This window comes from Rhinopithecus roxellana, chromosome 4 (genome assembly GCF_007565055.1).
Source record: "Rhinopithecus roxellana isolate Shanxi Qingling chromosome 4, ASM756505v1, whole genome shotgun sequence".
Lineage (NCBI taxonomy): Eukaryota > Metazoa > Chordata > Mammalia > Primates > Cercopithecidae > Rhinopithecus > Rhinopithecus roxellana.
This window is the reverse complement of record NC_044552.1, coordinates 88,095,984-88,109,931: the sequence shown is the minus strand read 5'-3', so window position 1 is coordinate 88,109,931 and position 13,948 is coordinate 88,095,984. Positions and strand designations below refer to the sequence as shown.

Genomic DNA, 13,948 nt, shown 5'->3' with positions numbered 1-13,948 from the left:
CTCCCAGGTTCAAGCAATTCTCCTGCCTCCGCCTCCCAAGCAGCTGGGATTACAGGGATGCGCCACCATAGCTGGCTAACTTTTTTTGTATTTTTAGTAGAGATGGGGTTTCACCATGTTGGCCAGGCTAGTCTTGAACTCCTGGCTTTAAGTGATCCACCCGCCTCAGCCTCCCAAAGTGCTGAGATTACAGGCATGAGCCACTGTGCCCAGCGGCCCAAACCTAATTTTTAAACAATAAACGAAGAGTCAAAAGCCCAGTATTTCAGAGCTGCCACTCACATCCTTGGGCAGATTTGTCTGTTTTTTAGGATAAAGTAATGTTTGAAAGTGTTTGAATTCAGTGGTTGTTCCTTTAATTTCCCTATCTATATATTCAGAAATTTCCAAAATTATCATAATTACACTGGGTTGCAGAATCTAAGTCAGCTCCAGGATAAAGTGGCTAAATTTTAAAAGGAAAATAAATAAATGAAGAACACCAACCTTCCCAACTTAAGCCTTCAGTGCCAACCATTTTTCTTAGCCTGCTAGAAGGTTCCCTGCCCACTGACGTCTTGTCCTCCTTTATGCCCACCTAAATACTTTCTACCTGCCAGGTCTTTCATAAGAACCTCCCAGCTCAAGGGAGCCCATCCTACTGTGCTAAATCCCTGCCTTTTCCCAAATTGTCTATTTTGTTACAAAACCACCACCCTCACCACCACCCCGATCAACAAATGTCAATATCCAAATTCAGAGAAGGGATCAGTGGAGCTATAGTTTATGGTCACTTTCTGTATATTGTGTGTTAGCTAGTCACACCTTCTGGTGAAGGGTCATATTCACACGTTGAATACACCAGGCTCTATGAGCACATCACAAATACTGAAATATAAAGAGAATGAAACAGAGAGAGACAGAGAGAGACAGAGAGTAAAGGTAGGGGACAGGTATTGGTATATATGCCTGTGGTATCAGAGGAAATCTTCACTCACTAGGAAGATCTTCCCTCCTTTTGTCTTGGAAAAGGAGAGAAAGACAAATCTTATTTTACTTTAACTTTTAAGTGCAGGGGTAAATGTGCAGGTTCATTATATTGGAAAACTGTGTCATGGAGGTTTGTTGTATAGATTATTTCATCACTCAGCTATTAAGCCTAGTACCAAATAGTTATTTTTTCTGATCCTCTCCCTCCAACCACCCTCCACTCTCTGATAGGCCCCAGTGTGTGTTGTTCCCCTCTATGTATCCATGTGTTCTCATCATTTAACTTCCACTTATAACATGCAGTGTTTGGTTTTCTGTTCCTGTATTACTTTGCTAAGAATAATGGCCTCCAGCTTCACCCATGTCCCTGCAAAGGACATAAATTCATTCTTTTTAATGGCTGTATAGTATTCCATGGTGTATAAGTACCACATTTTCTTTATCCTGTCTATCACTGATGGGCATTTAGGTTGATTCCATGTATTTGCTATTGTGAACAATACTACAAAGAACATACGCATGCATGTGCCTTTATAACAGAATGCTCTATATTCCTTTGGGCACATGCAGTAATGGGACTGCTGGATCAAATGGTATTTCTGTCCTTAGGTCTTTGAGGAATTGCCACACTGAAAAGACAGGTCTTTTTAAAGAGTTTTGCTGTCGGTGTAAATAGAAAAATTAGCTAGTATCTGGAGGAAACACGCTACAGAGAGAGGATTCTTTTAATAGAAGGTAAAATAATAGGATGTTTGTGTGCTTCTAGAAATAATCCAGTAGAAAAAGGGAAAATAATGATGTAGGAAAGTTAGAGAAGAGTTTCTGGAAGAACGTTCTTGAAAGGTGAAAAAGGAGGGGACCTGGTGCCTAAGTGGAGAGTTGGTCTTAAGTAGGAGTACAGACTAATCATCAAATAGTCACAGGAGGCAAAGCATAGACCATGAGCACAGATGCAGCCAGTGAGCAGTGAGCAGTGAGCAGATGCAGTGCTGGATGCTTGGGAAGTTCTCTTCTGGCTCCTCTTGTTCTCAGTAAAATGTGAAGCAAACTAATCAGCTAAGAGCAAGAATCAGCAAGAAGATACCAGAAATCTGAGAAAAGTGTGTAGCTCTCCAGGAGAGTACAGAACTGAATTGGACCAGAGAAATATAATGTGATTTTACTTAACGATCATAAATTTAAAATTAGTTCTAATGCTTGTTTTTCTCCAGCCATGATCAACTATACAAAGATTCAGGTAAGGTGTAGGCAGCAGGTTGAATTTAACCATGATTTTGGTTTTGCCTGTCAAGTACAATAATTGAGTGGCAAGGGAGTTGTCATCCTCAAGAGCCAGGTAATAATGATATTCTTCCTCATTGATCTCCACATATTTAATTGGTTCCACTGACTATTTATTTATGGAAAGATTGAAAGTATCTGGGAATGCAGATTGTACTAAAATATACTTTATACATAAACCATCTCTTTTCTGGCCTTTTGGTATTTATTCACAAAAGAATTTTTATTTGCCTTTTCACTTAGGATATTATCTTTAATAAGATGACTGTGTCCTAAGCCTCTGATATGAGACCCTTAAAAAGGGGACAGAAATTTCAAAGAGGAGTTGCAATAATGGAGGCAGACAAGACATGAAACATTTTTTCGTAGTCTAATGGTTTTTAAAACAAATCTAATTCATACATATATTCTAAAAATCCCATGAATATTTCCACACACATTTTTCATTAATTCACTTAATTAATATGTATTGCATCTCTGTCATGTACAAAACATTGTACTAGGCAAGCACCAAGGTGAATTGGAGAGGGGAGGGCAAGACACAGATCCCAAAGGTATTTGCAGTCTAAAGAGAGAAACTCATATTTACAACAAATTAGTATTCAAGACAGGACAAAGGAAGCACTACAACACAAGTTTCATGGCTTTTGTTTATCTCATTTACAGCTATGTGCCACAATGGACCTGAAACAGTAGTTGCTTAATGAATACAGGTGAATCAGTGAATGCCATAGAGATGTGAACCACCCTGGAGGAACAGGGAGGGAGCAATGAAAGAATCCTGAATGTGGGATCTGAGAAAGTATAGTGGAGAATGTAACATTTCACTGGCTTTTAAAAAGAAAAGTAGGAAAACAACAAAGAGCCTCCCATATGAAAGACAAACACGAGATGAGCACTGCAGTGTGGAAGCAGAAAGACTTCAGGGCATAGACATAGTCCTGTCTGAGGGCTGAGGATTCGCACAGTGAAGGGTGTGTTCAAATGGAAGAGTGGTGGGGGCAGAGTGGGAATAAGAACCAAGCTATGCTGGTAATGAAAATACTCTATTTAATCCATGACATATTAAGAAAACTTGTGAGCTGCATTTTTCCCACAAACCAGTTCTAAATATGTCTAATTTTACACTGTGTGATTTCATGCTATTGCTGGTATTTTATTTTATAATTTTTGTAGGTACAGGTTTTCACTGATTTATAAAATGTTACTCTACTGACCAATGAAAATTTTGAATAAAGCTTTAGAGATCTTACTAAAAGAATAAGAGAGAGAGGGTAAGGAAAGGAAGAGTGGTACCAACAAGTGGAATGCCTCGATTATCTGATAAAGGACTTCTTATTGAGCACTTACACTGTGTCTTACACTGTTTTAGATGCTGCCCATGTTATAACTCATTTAATATCACAGAAACCCTGTAAGGGAGGTATTATTATTCCCCATTTTATAGATGGGGAAACTCAGGATGTACTTGGATGTCAAGTACACCCACATTATACAACTAGTAAGTGACAGCTCCAGGCCCTGTGTACCATTGGTTCTATGAAAACATTTTGAATACTTGAGTGACATTATATGATTTGTGTTGCTACTACCTTTTTCTTTCATAAGTAATGAGCGTATTTAAGTTAAATTCAGAAAGTAAGCACCATGCATATTACAGCTGTTCCTCATCTGTATTTAGAAGTTCTGAATATTCAAATGTATTACTTTCCATTTCTGTCTTTTCTTTATTCAATGATATGACTATTTCCGAAACCATTGGCTTAAAGGTCATTTTCCTAGTGTTTAATCTATAATTTAAAATAGTACAATTGTGGCCGGGCGCGGTGGCTCAAGCCTGTAATCCCAGCACTTTGGGAGGCTGAGACGGGCGGATCACGAGGTCAGGAGATCCAGACCATCCTGGCTAACACGGTGAAACCCCCTCTCTACGAAAAATACAAAAAACTAGCCGGGCGTGGTGGCGGGCGCCTGTAGTCCCAGCTACTTAGGAGGCTGAGGCAGGAGAATGGCATGAACCCGGGAGGCGGAGCTTGCAGTGAGCTGAGATCCGCCCATTGCACTCCAGCCTGGGAGACAGAGCCAGACTCCCTCTCAAAAAAAAAAAAAAAAACTACAATTGTATTTTTTTCTTAATTCATAATTTATTTAATTAAACTGTTCTAATATTATTTTACTCCAATACTCTTTTTAGAACTACCTAAAGTAGGGAAAATATGAGGAAGTGTTTTTGGAAGTAGCTGTAGCATGGTATTTGCTATACCAGAGGGCAGAAATAGGACTGATATATGGAAGTTATCAGAAAGTAATTTTCAACTCAAAGTAAAGGTGTTTTTTTCTCTGAAATCACTTTGCCCTTCTCTTTGTAACCCTGAATTTCATTCAGAAACAGTTGTTGATGGCAGCCAATTCATCATCATGTAGGTTACACTCATTTTGTTATCATCTTAGAGATTTCCTGCCTCAAAAACTTTTCCAGTCTTTTATTAAATATACTCTATTGTGTAGCAAGTCTTCCAACTATCAATTCATTCTCATTAAATTTTCACCTCCTCTTTTCAAATACTTATATAAACCAAAAATATCAAACTCCAAAAGTGACGCAAAGAATCTTTAAAAGTTCAGTTCAGTATCAACATTACAATTTATGCAGCACTGGAGAACAGCATCTGATCTGGTCTAATTGCCTTACTCAAAAGTGCTTTCATTAGCTCCAACAACTATCAGCTCTTTTTATTTCACTGAAATCTGTAACAAACAGACTTTGTCACTGTGGCCTGTCCTACAAACATCCTTGGATTCAGGTGATCCTAAGTTTCCGATCTCTCACCTCGTCTCTAGTGAGGATAGGGCAGAGGCATAAACAAAAGATTCTAATCCCAGCCCAAGCTATAGCATCATCAAAGGGGGTTCTCTGTGGTTGGTTTTGTGTCACAGAAACAGAGTAGTCAAGGTATCTAATATTTGTGTGATACCAAAAAAAAAAAAAAAAAAATGGAGGTTGTTTGTTCAGCCAAGAGAACCTAAAGTAGGAAAAAGATGAGGAAGTGTTTATGGAAGCAGTTGTATCTTGGGGTTTGCTGCACCAGAGGACAGAAATGGGACTGATATGTGAAAGTTATCAGAAAGTAATTTTCAACCCAAAGGAAGGAATTTGTTAAGTGGAGATATTCAAAAGTGGAACATGGTACTTCCTAGAGGAAAGAAACAACCGTTTGTAGAGTATTTGTCTCGGGTCTTCTCCAGCAGGAGATATTTAAAACTGGGTGACCTTATAATTTATTTCTCAAACAGGGACACATTTGAGAATGAAAGGATAACAGCTACAAACTGGGGTATCCCAGCCAAATGGATTCACATTACCCTAATTTGCCCTTGTAGACCCCTAGCTGTGTGGACTTGCTGACGTGTGGAGAATAGGGAAATACTGACCCTAGTAGGGGAAAGGGAAAGGTGGGAGCTCATGGAAGTGCTGAGAAACAGGGCAAATCTGTGACCCTCTCACCCCCGTTTCTGTACCTGCCCTGATAGGATGAAACCTAAAGACCCATATCAAATAGGATCTCTGTCAGTGAACCGGGACATAAACAAAGTGTTAGGATCCAAAGGGATCCACCTGGGAAAAATGCCAGGACAGCAACATTGTTCCCAGAGCCAGGGTAGAGTAGACACTCTTCCCAAATCAAAGTTACCTACCCTGATAGGATGAAACCTAAAGATTCATATCAAACAGGATCTCTGTCAGCGAGCCTGGATATGAGCAAAGTTTAGGATCCAAAAGGATCCACCTGGAAAAAATTCCAGGACAGTAACACTGTTCCCAGGGCCAGGGTGGAGTAGATACTCTTCCCAAGCCAAGTTACTCAGAGAGTTCTACAGGGCATAACATTAGACAGTAAAAACAGGACCAGCCCCAAAGGACCAAAGACTGTGGTGATGACGAGGTACAGAACAGGACCAGCCCGATAGCAGGACCCCACACATTACAGGCAGGCACAGTGAGAAGAATGGAGAAGGGCAAGCATATAGGGGCACAGTCTCCCTAAATATGGTCTGTGTTACACTGCCTAGACTTAGAAGTACTCAATGAGGCAGCTTTGTCTTCCATTCTAAATGGCAATTCAAATATAACAAAAACTTACTTTTTACTATAACAAGTTTATTGCAATCTATAAACTGCTTGAAAGGATTATTAAAATTAACATTCCTAAACAAAAAATCACATTTTACTAACTGAGGATACTAACTAAATGGATACTAACAGCTGTGTGCTTGGCTCCCATCCCTCTTTTGCACTTTGCCCCTAAATTGAATGGGCACATTCCACTTCGCCACGCAGTCATTTTGACTCAGGAAAAACTGGTTCCAACTCCATGGTTCGAATGAGCAACTTCAAGTAATCCCAGTTCCCTCCTCTGTAATTATTCAGATCAAGCTGACAGCACTGGCATATCCCTTGCAACTGGTCTTGCTCCAGGAACACGGTCTAAGTCAGCCAGACCTAAGGGAAAGGCTATTTTTCAACATGAATGAGAGTCAAGGTGGTGATCCAGTGCTGCTGGCCATCATCAGGGGAATTTGATGGAAGCCTGCCCGTGGATGATATCACCACATGAAGGGACAGAAGCAGACAAGTCAGAGCCAGACCTCCATTTCCACCAGGCATTCCCTGCCTCTGGCTTTCTTTTGGAGGTGATAACTTTCTTACTGTGTAAGCCAGTTTGAGAGGCACCCCTCTTGATTCTTCATGTGGAAGCATCTTAGTAGATCTATAGAACAGTGATTCCCAAACCTGCCTGCATATTGAAATTACTCAAGGATCTTCAAAAATTGCTGATGCCCACATTCTACTCAGAGATTATGATTTATGGGTCTAGTGTGTCACTGGGTGAGCCAATTAAGCTGTAAATCTCCTCCCTTCCTGGAGATTCTTTCCTAAGAATGTACCTCTGCCCAAGGCTAAAAAATTCCAGGACAGTAACACTATTCCCAGGGCCAGGGTGGAGTAAATACTCTTCCCAAGCCAAGTTACTATAGAATTCCTAGGGCTGCCACTAATAGGCAGGAAGGTTATTTTGCTGCCTTTTTCCCCTAGGTTTTTAGAAGCACTCCACTTCCTCATCAACAGTACACCTCTGGGCAACGCAATGCTATATCATTCCCTGCTTGAATTATATTATCTATCATAAGAGACATCTCTTGAGAGGCTTGAGTGCTAAGTGGGGAGTGATTTTTAGAAAGATGTATGGGAAATGGTTTCAATATTTGGCAGTTCCTAAAGGCAAGATGATTTGAGACATTGGCTTTTTAAAAATACGCTTGATCAGCTCATTATACTATTCCCTTATTTCTGAAAATGCCTTGTCATTTGGAATATTACGTTTAGCAGTTGCACCAAGGTAGAAATTTCATAAACTAGAGGATTGTAATTTTCAGTTTATTTCAGTCATTTATCCATATATGTCACATATATCACATAAATGTATATATTCACCAGGATATCAATCTTTCTTTTACAGATATCTCCATTAACATATACCATTCTGAAACTAAAGACATAGACAATCCCCCAAGAAATGAAACAACTGAAAGTACTGAAAAAATGTACAAAATATCAACTATGAGACGAATATTCGATTTGGCAAAGCATCGAACAAAAAGATCCGCATTTTTCCCAACGGGGGTTAAAGTCTGTCCACAGGAATCCATGAAACAGATTTTAGCCAGTCTTCAAGCTTATTATAGACTGAGAGGTAAGGAAAGAGATGAAACCTGTTTAGCCTTGTGTTATTTCCATCCCTTCCCTTTCATTCATCCATAGGTTGTCTTTAGCCTAAAACTTTCACGTCTGTCATTTAGCCACAAGAATTATAAAAACCAACCTAGTGGTAATCTGATAGTAATGAATAATAAGCCTTCAAAACTATGGTAGATATCAGCTCTTATGGTTTAAAGTAATATCTTGTGCAGCATAGAACCAAAAGGGCATTTATAAATCACCAGAAAACCTTGGCATCCAGATTTTACCCCTTTATTTTTTTATTTTTGCCAGTGCTCAATATTGCATTTTAATGTCATTCATATGAGTAAGAAACACAGGATGATTGCGATGTCAGGGATCTAAGCAAATTGATTTATGACTTAAGATTTCATTTTTCAAAAGCAACATTACAATCCAGATCCTCTTATAAGTTAGTGTATTGATGATCCAGCAGAAACTTTAAAGTTTGGAAACCTAGAGGTGGTTGAAGTGCAGAGGAGAAACAAATTAAGAGTCGTTACCAAGATATAATGCAGGAGTGTTAGCAGAATTTACAACACAATTACAGTGGTTTCTAGCAGAGTTACAGTCCACTTTTTACCCCAAGACTGCTTAACAGGATTCTGATGGCATTCCCAGAAACCATTAAGGAGTTAATCACAGCGCAGCCATCAGTAACTATCCTTTTCACTAACTAACTATGGATGACAAAACTCTCATGGCTTCTTTTTTAAAGAAAAAAACAAATCTTTGGTAGCTACTATTAAAATTCCCCAGGTGGCTCCAAATAATGCAGAATATCTTGTCTCTCTGAGTCCTAAATTCAATTGTCTTACATGTGAAAATTGAGAGTTTTACTGATTTCTGCCTTGATCACACTAGATGTTTGCTTCCATTCCAAAAAGCAGAGTCACCCTGCTTTATTTAAAGCCCATCTACTAGAGCAAGCTGGTTCAATTCCAGCCTGTGATGTGTTGTACACTATGACAACTGAGTACCCATTTCATAATGCTAACATCCAGAAAACTTCTTGGATGTCTATTTCTGTTAGATGTGTCTCGGTTAAATTAATCTGAAGAGTTCTTATTGGGTTTTGGAAGCATAATTAACTAACAGTCTCAAAAATATCAAGTCTATTGTTCCTCATGTGTCTCATTTTCTGTGGAAGTAAAAAGATATTCACTTTCTGAAAGAAGCCACGCCCATAGAAAAGTGAAAAGTACTGGATCATAGTCTGAAAGAAGACTCTCACTATAGAAAATCAAGGGCACTATATTACTATTCTGAGGTCATAGAAGGGCATCTCCACAGAGCAGGTACTAGCCAATGCTTGTTGGTGTACACAGAACACAAAGGGCCCATTGGGAAAATAGAGAAAAGACACTGACACGCCTAAATTACTAATTTCGAGTGTGCCTACACATTGATCAGATAATGACCCTGGTAAATTCCATATCGTTTGCTCAGGGATGGATGTACATATAGTGTTTGCATCACACTGAATATAAATGCAACTATTCCTATTTTCATGTAACTTCTAATTCTTTACAACATTCACAAATAGGATTCACCGCAAGTATTTAGAATAGACTATTTATTGTTGCAACAAAATTTTTAGCTCTGAATTTTTATTCTCAGCTCTTTATTCTTGATTAGGTTGCCTCTTTCATTCTTGTTTCCCTGGATGAAACAAACCATTGTTTTTCTCCCCACAGCAATGACAGTCCATTATCTTTATGGCTGCCCCTAGGTAATATGAAATTTTACTATTCATCAGCATGGGTTTCTTAAGTCGAACAAATTGGTTCACAAAGAAACAAGAAATAAGACCCAGCTACAAAGCGGTGTTCCTCTGACAGAGAGACCCACTTACTGTTCTTGTTGCTACTTTTACAAAATTATCTGTTGACATCTTTCAAACTTAGGAGAGAAAGGACCATATTCCCAAATCAAATGGAACATTGAATTATTTCATTTTCCAGGGCTTAAAAGCAACACAGTGAAATGTTCTGAGCTTTGTGGTAGAATCATAAATGTGTTTATCTCAAAGCACAAATGCAAAAGAGGCAAGTGTGTTTCTGCTAACTACAGGCTGAACTCTGTGCTCCAGCCAAACTTCTTGCTATACGGATGCCTCCCTTCAGACTCCCCTCACCCTCACCTGTGTCTCTCCCTCTATTTCCCTCCCTCTCTGTCTCCCCTACCCAACACCAAAAACTAGGTCTTGGCCTGGCATGGTGGCTCTCGTTTGTAATCCCAGCACTTTGGGAGACCGAGGTAGGCAGATCGCTTGAGGTCGGGAGTTCAAGACCAGCCTGGCCAATATGGTGAAACCCTGTCTCTACTAAAAATACAAAAAGTAGATGGTGATGCAGGCCTGTAATCCCAGCAACTCAGGAGGCTGAGGCAGGAGAATCGCTTGAATCCAGCAGGTGGAGGTTGAAGTGAGCCAAGATCGCGTCATTCTACTCCAGCCTAGGCAACAGAGTGAGACTCCATCCCAAAAAAAAAAAAAACTAGATCTTTCTTTCACATTTATGTGTGCCTTAGGGAAGGTTAAAGATGGATAGGGTCCTAGTTCTTGCTACTCCCTGTTGTCTACAGATCAACAGCATCACCACCACCTGGAAACTTGTTAGAAATACAGAATCACAGATCCCACCTGAGACCTATTGTCAGAATCTGCATTTTAACAAGTTCTACAGGTAAAATTCATTTGTACTTTAAAGTTCTAGAAGCACTAATCTAGAGAACATCTAGCCAACTCTCCCTTTGTATAGATAAGAAAACTGAGATCTGATGAAGTAAAGTTTCATTTTCAGGGGCACAGCTGGCAGCAGAACAGGGGTAGAACTAAGTGTCCCATTTCAGTGTGTTATTTCTCCCTCTAATGTGTGCACAACCCTGTACTGCGCATTTTCACATACCATTGGTCTAACAATACTATTTGCGAATAACTGTCTGCAGGCCAGGACTTCCAATTACAGACTGCCGTGTCTGGCCTCCAGGGTATGTGCTCCCTGGGGTTCTTCCTACATCATCAAATGACTTAGGATATGACCTTCAGCAGGGAAGCTGACATTCTGTGATCAGATTTCAGGCATCGGCTGGCAACTGTGGGAAGACTGGGGTCGGGGGGAGGCGAAGGTGCTGGATTTCTTTTTTTTTTTTTTTTTTAATTTTTTTTATTATACTTTAAGTTCTAGGGTACATGTGCATAACGTGCAGGTTTGTTACATATGTATACTTATGCCATGTTGGTGTGCTGCACCCATCAACTCGTCAGCACCCATCAATTCATCATTTATATCATGTATAACTCCCCAATGCAATCCCTCCCTCCTCCCCCCTCCCCATGATAGGCCCCAGTGTGTGATGTTCCCCTTCCCGAGTCCAAGTGATCTCATTGTTCAGTTCCCACCTATGATTTCTTTAGAATCACTGTGGCAGTCCCTCCCAGTAGGTTCAAAGGAGGATAGTACAGAACAGGTAAATCAAAGGTTTAGAAAACTCCAATTGTGAGAGGTTTTCAGATCCCTCCCAGCCCTGAGGTCCTTTGATTTCTCAACTTTCAAGGGTTTTTTTGATACTTCCCCAGTAAGGATGGGGGACTATCCTGGTGGGTTGTGGGCTTGTGCTGCCAATCATGGAAAGATGTTATGCCTCCTGGCTTATGAGAAGTGTCCAAGAGAAAACTGACATCAGAGGAGCCACAGAAAAAGAAAGCCTGCCCCTCAGAAAGAGTCTGAGATTTCCTCCTTAACATTATGATTCCTATAAACTACAATGTCACAGGGAGATAATTCTTCAAGCAACTTCAGACATTGTGCTCTAGGAAGAAGATTCTTTCAGGGCCCTTATGGAAGGTTTTGAGTAGTTCTGTGTCCTGTGGTAGGAGAAAGGACAGCAGGGAAAGGAGCAGAACTAGGAAGAAGATGCAAGCAACAAAAATAGCACCTCCTACTTGACTGCTCAACCTCAGTCTCCCCAACCATATGACAGGAACTGCCTGCAGAAATCTCTGCATAACTGGTAATGCATCCTCAGGCTACATAGCACCCAGGAAAATGAACTTCTGTATACATCTGTCTACATGAGTTATGATGCCTGCCAGTCTGAGTCTGGGCTCAACTGGGAGCAGCTAGGCTCAACAAAGAACACAATTAGTTCAAGACTTAAATTGGAATGAAATAAAAACAAGTCTTAATCTGAGACCAAAAGCCATACACTCAAAGGTTGTGCCTAACTTGTCACCAGAAGAGATTATCACATAATATCTTCCCCGATATTTCACACACAGATATTGTCCATGAAACTCACCAACACTTAGATATTATCCATGAAAGTCACCAAAGACAGTGCTAGTTTATTTTATGTATTGTTGTATCTCTGGCACTTATATAGGTTTTGAATTGAAGTAGCCACAAGACAACATCCCCAGAGAGAGAGTATGGAGTATGTAGGAAAGAAGGCTAGCAAAGGCGGCTGGTTTGCTTAGACTGGACATACAACTGTTAGGATCTGGACAAAGCTGAAAACATCTAAGTGCCGTTTCCTTCTTGCATATTATGTAGACTATTGACTAGAGATGAAGGATCACAGACAGCTTGCTGGTTTGTATCAGACAAGGCATTAAAACTTCTTGATCCTTGCCTGACATTAGACAGTTCACAAGAATGAATTCTGCAAGGTGAGGTACTCCATTGCTTCCCACATGTTGATCCCTGTTATTTTCCCCAGTGTGAGAAACCAGATGGCACATTTGAGGCAGTCAGGACTGCACCCTCTCCTGTCTTTGTGGGTTACTCATTAAAAGAACAATTACCTTGAAGGTTCTGGTCAGGTTGCTGCTGGTAAATGACCTGAGCTACTATTGATCAAACAGAAATCTAAGAGAAATCCAGACGTGGAATAAGTGGGGAGGAGGGAAAAACATACAGGCATAAGAGTCTCCAGATTGGTCTCCTCTCACCCTATTCCTCCCCACGATCCTTTTTCTCGGCACAGCAACGTTTCTTTAAGTGTTTCTTTAGTAAGTCAGATGGTGTCATAGGGAGACTTCCAACATTTTTTGCTCACTTGAGCCCTTAAAACAACTTTTAAGCTATATAATCCCTTCTCATGCTTTTCCATTGACATCTAAAATTTTTTGGCAAGTTTAAGTTAATAAATAGGTTGTAATTTTTGGTGAGTTGTAAATATTGATATTTAAAATAAAACTAGAATTGGATCTTTCTTATGTATCCAGTAGAATCTACCACAGCCACTCAATATTTACCATCAAATTCTTTTAACAGATATGTGAGCAAATTCTTCTTAACAGTAGGAAATGTCACATGGTTCCTTTTTCTCCATACACTCACATTTCCATTCCACTTCTCAGAGTCCCATTTTAATGTAATTTATGTTTATGCTTGAAAAATCCATTATTGATTGCTCTAAAATACTTTTTAGTAACAAAAATATGAACATAAATTGAAATCACATTTTTTATTTCTTGTGACTATAAGATTTATGTGTAAAAAGAAATTTCTTCTGGATTCAGTTGCATTTATCATTTTTAATATATAATCAATTAAAACTAAACACATATAGTTTTAGTTTTTGTTGATGGATATAGAGTGAGATTCAAGTTTTGTGGTTGTTAATGTTTGTAAATACAAAATCGCAAATGCAAAATTCTAAACAGGGCTTTGGAAGAAATCAATGTTAAAAAAGGATCTGTAGCTTACGCATCCTTAGCTTCTGCCTCTGAATAAAAGTGATTGCTTTGGTTTTGCTCCTCTAATTGTTCATATACAATTTGTCGTTATTTATATTGTGCATTGCTAAAATAAGACTAAATTTAACATCAATTTTATCCCTATTATCTTACTTAGTTTCAGTTAGGTGTTGAGAAAACAACTTTACATAAATAAGTAGATGGGGGCCGGGCAC

The 13,948-nt window shown here is 39.5% G+C and overlaps 1 protein-coding gene across 2 annotated transcripts in view; it reads left to right on the top strand.

The window, feature by feature from the left end:
* IMPG1 (interphotoreceptor matrix proteoglycan 1) overlaps window positions 1-13,948 on the top strand; it is a 158,119-nt gene that overhangs the window by 23,556 nt on the left and 120,615 nt on the right. The window contains exon 2 of one of the 2 annotated variants that reach the window (XM_010372244.2): window positions 7,770-8,003. The exons of the other annotated variant lie outside the window; for it this stretch is intronic. Within the exon in view, the coding sequence (XP_010370546.2) occupies window positions 7,770-8,003 (234 nt within the window). The remainder of the gene's footprint in view (window positions 1-7,769; window positions 8,004-13,948) is intronic. 2 annotated transcript variants of the gene reach the window in all.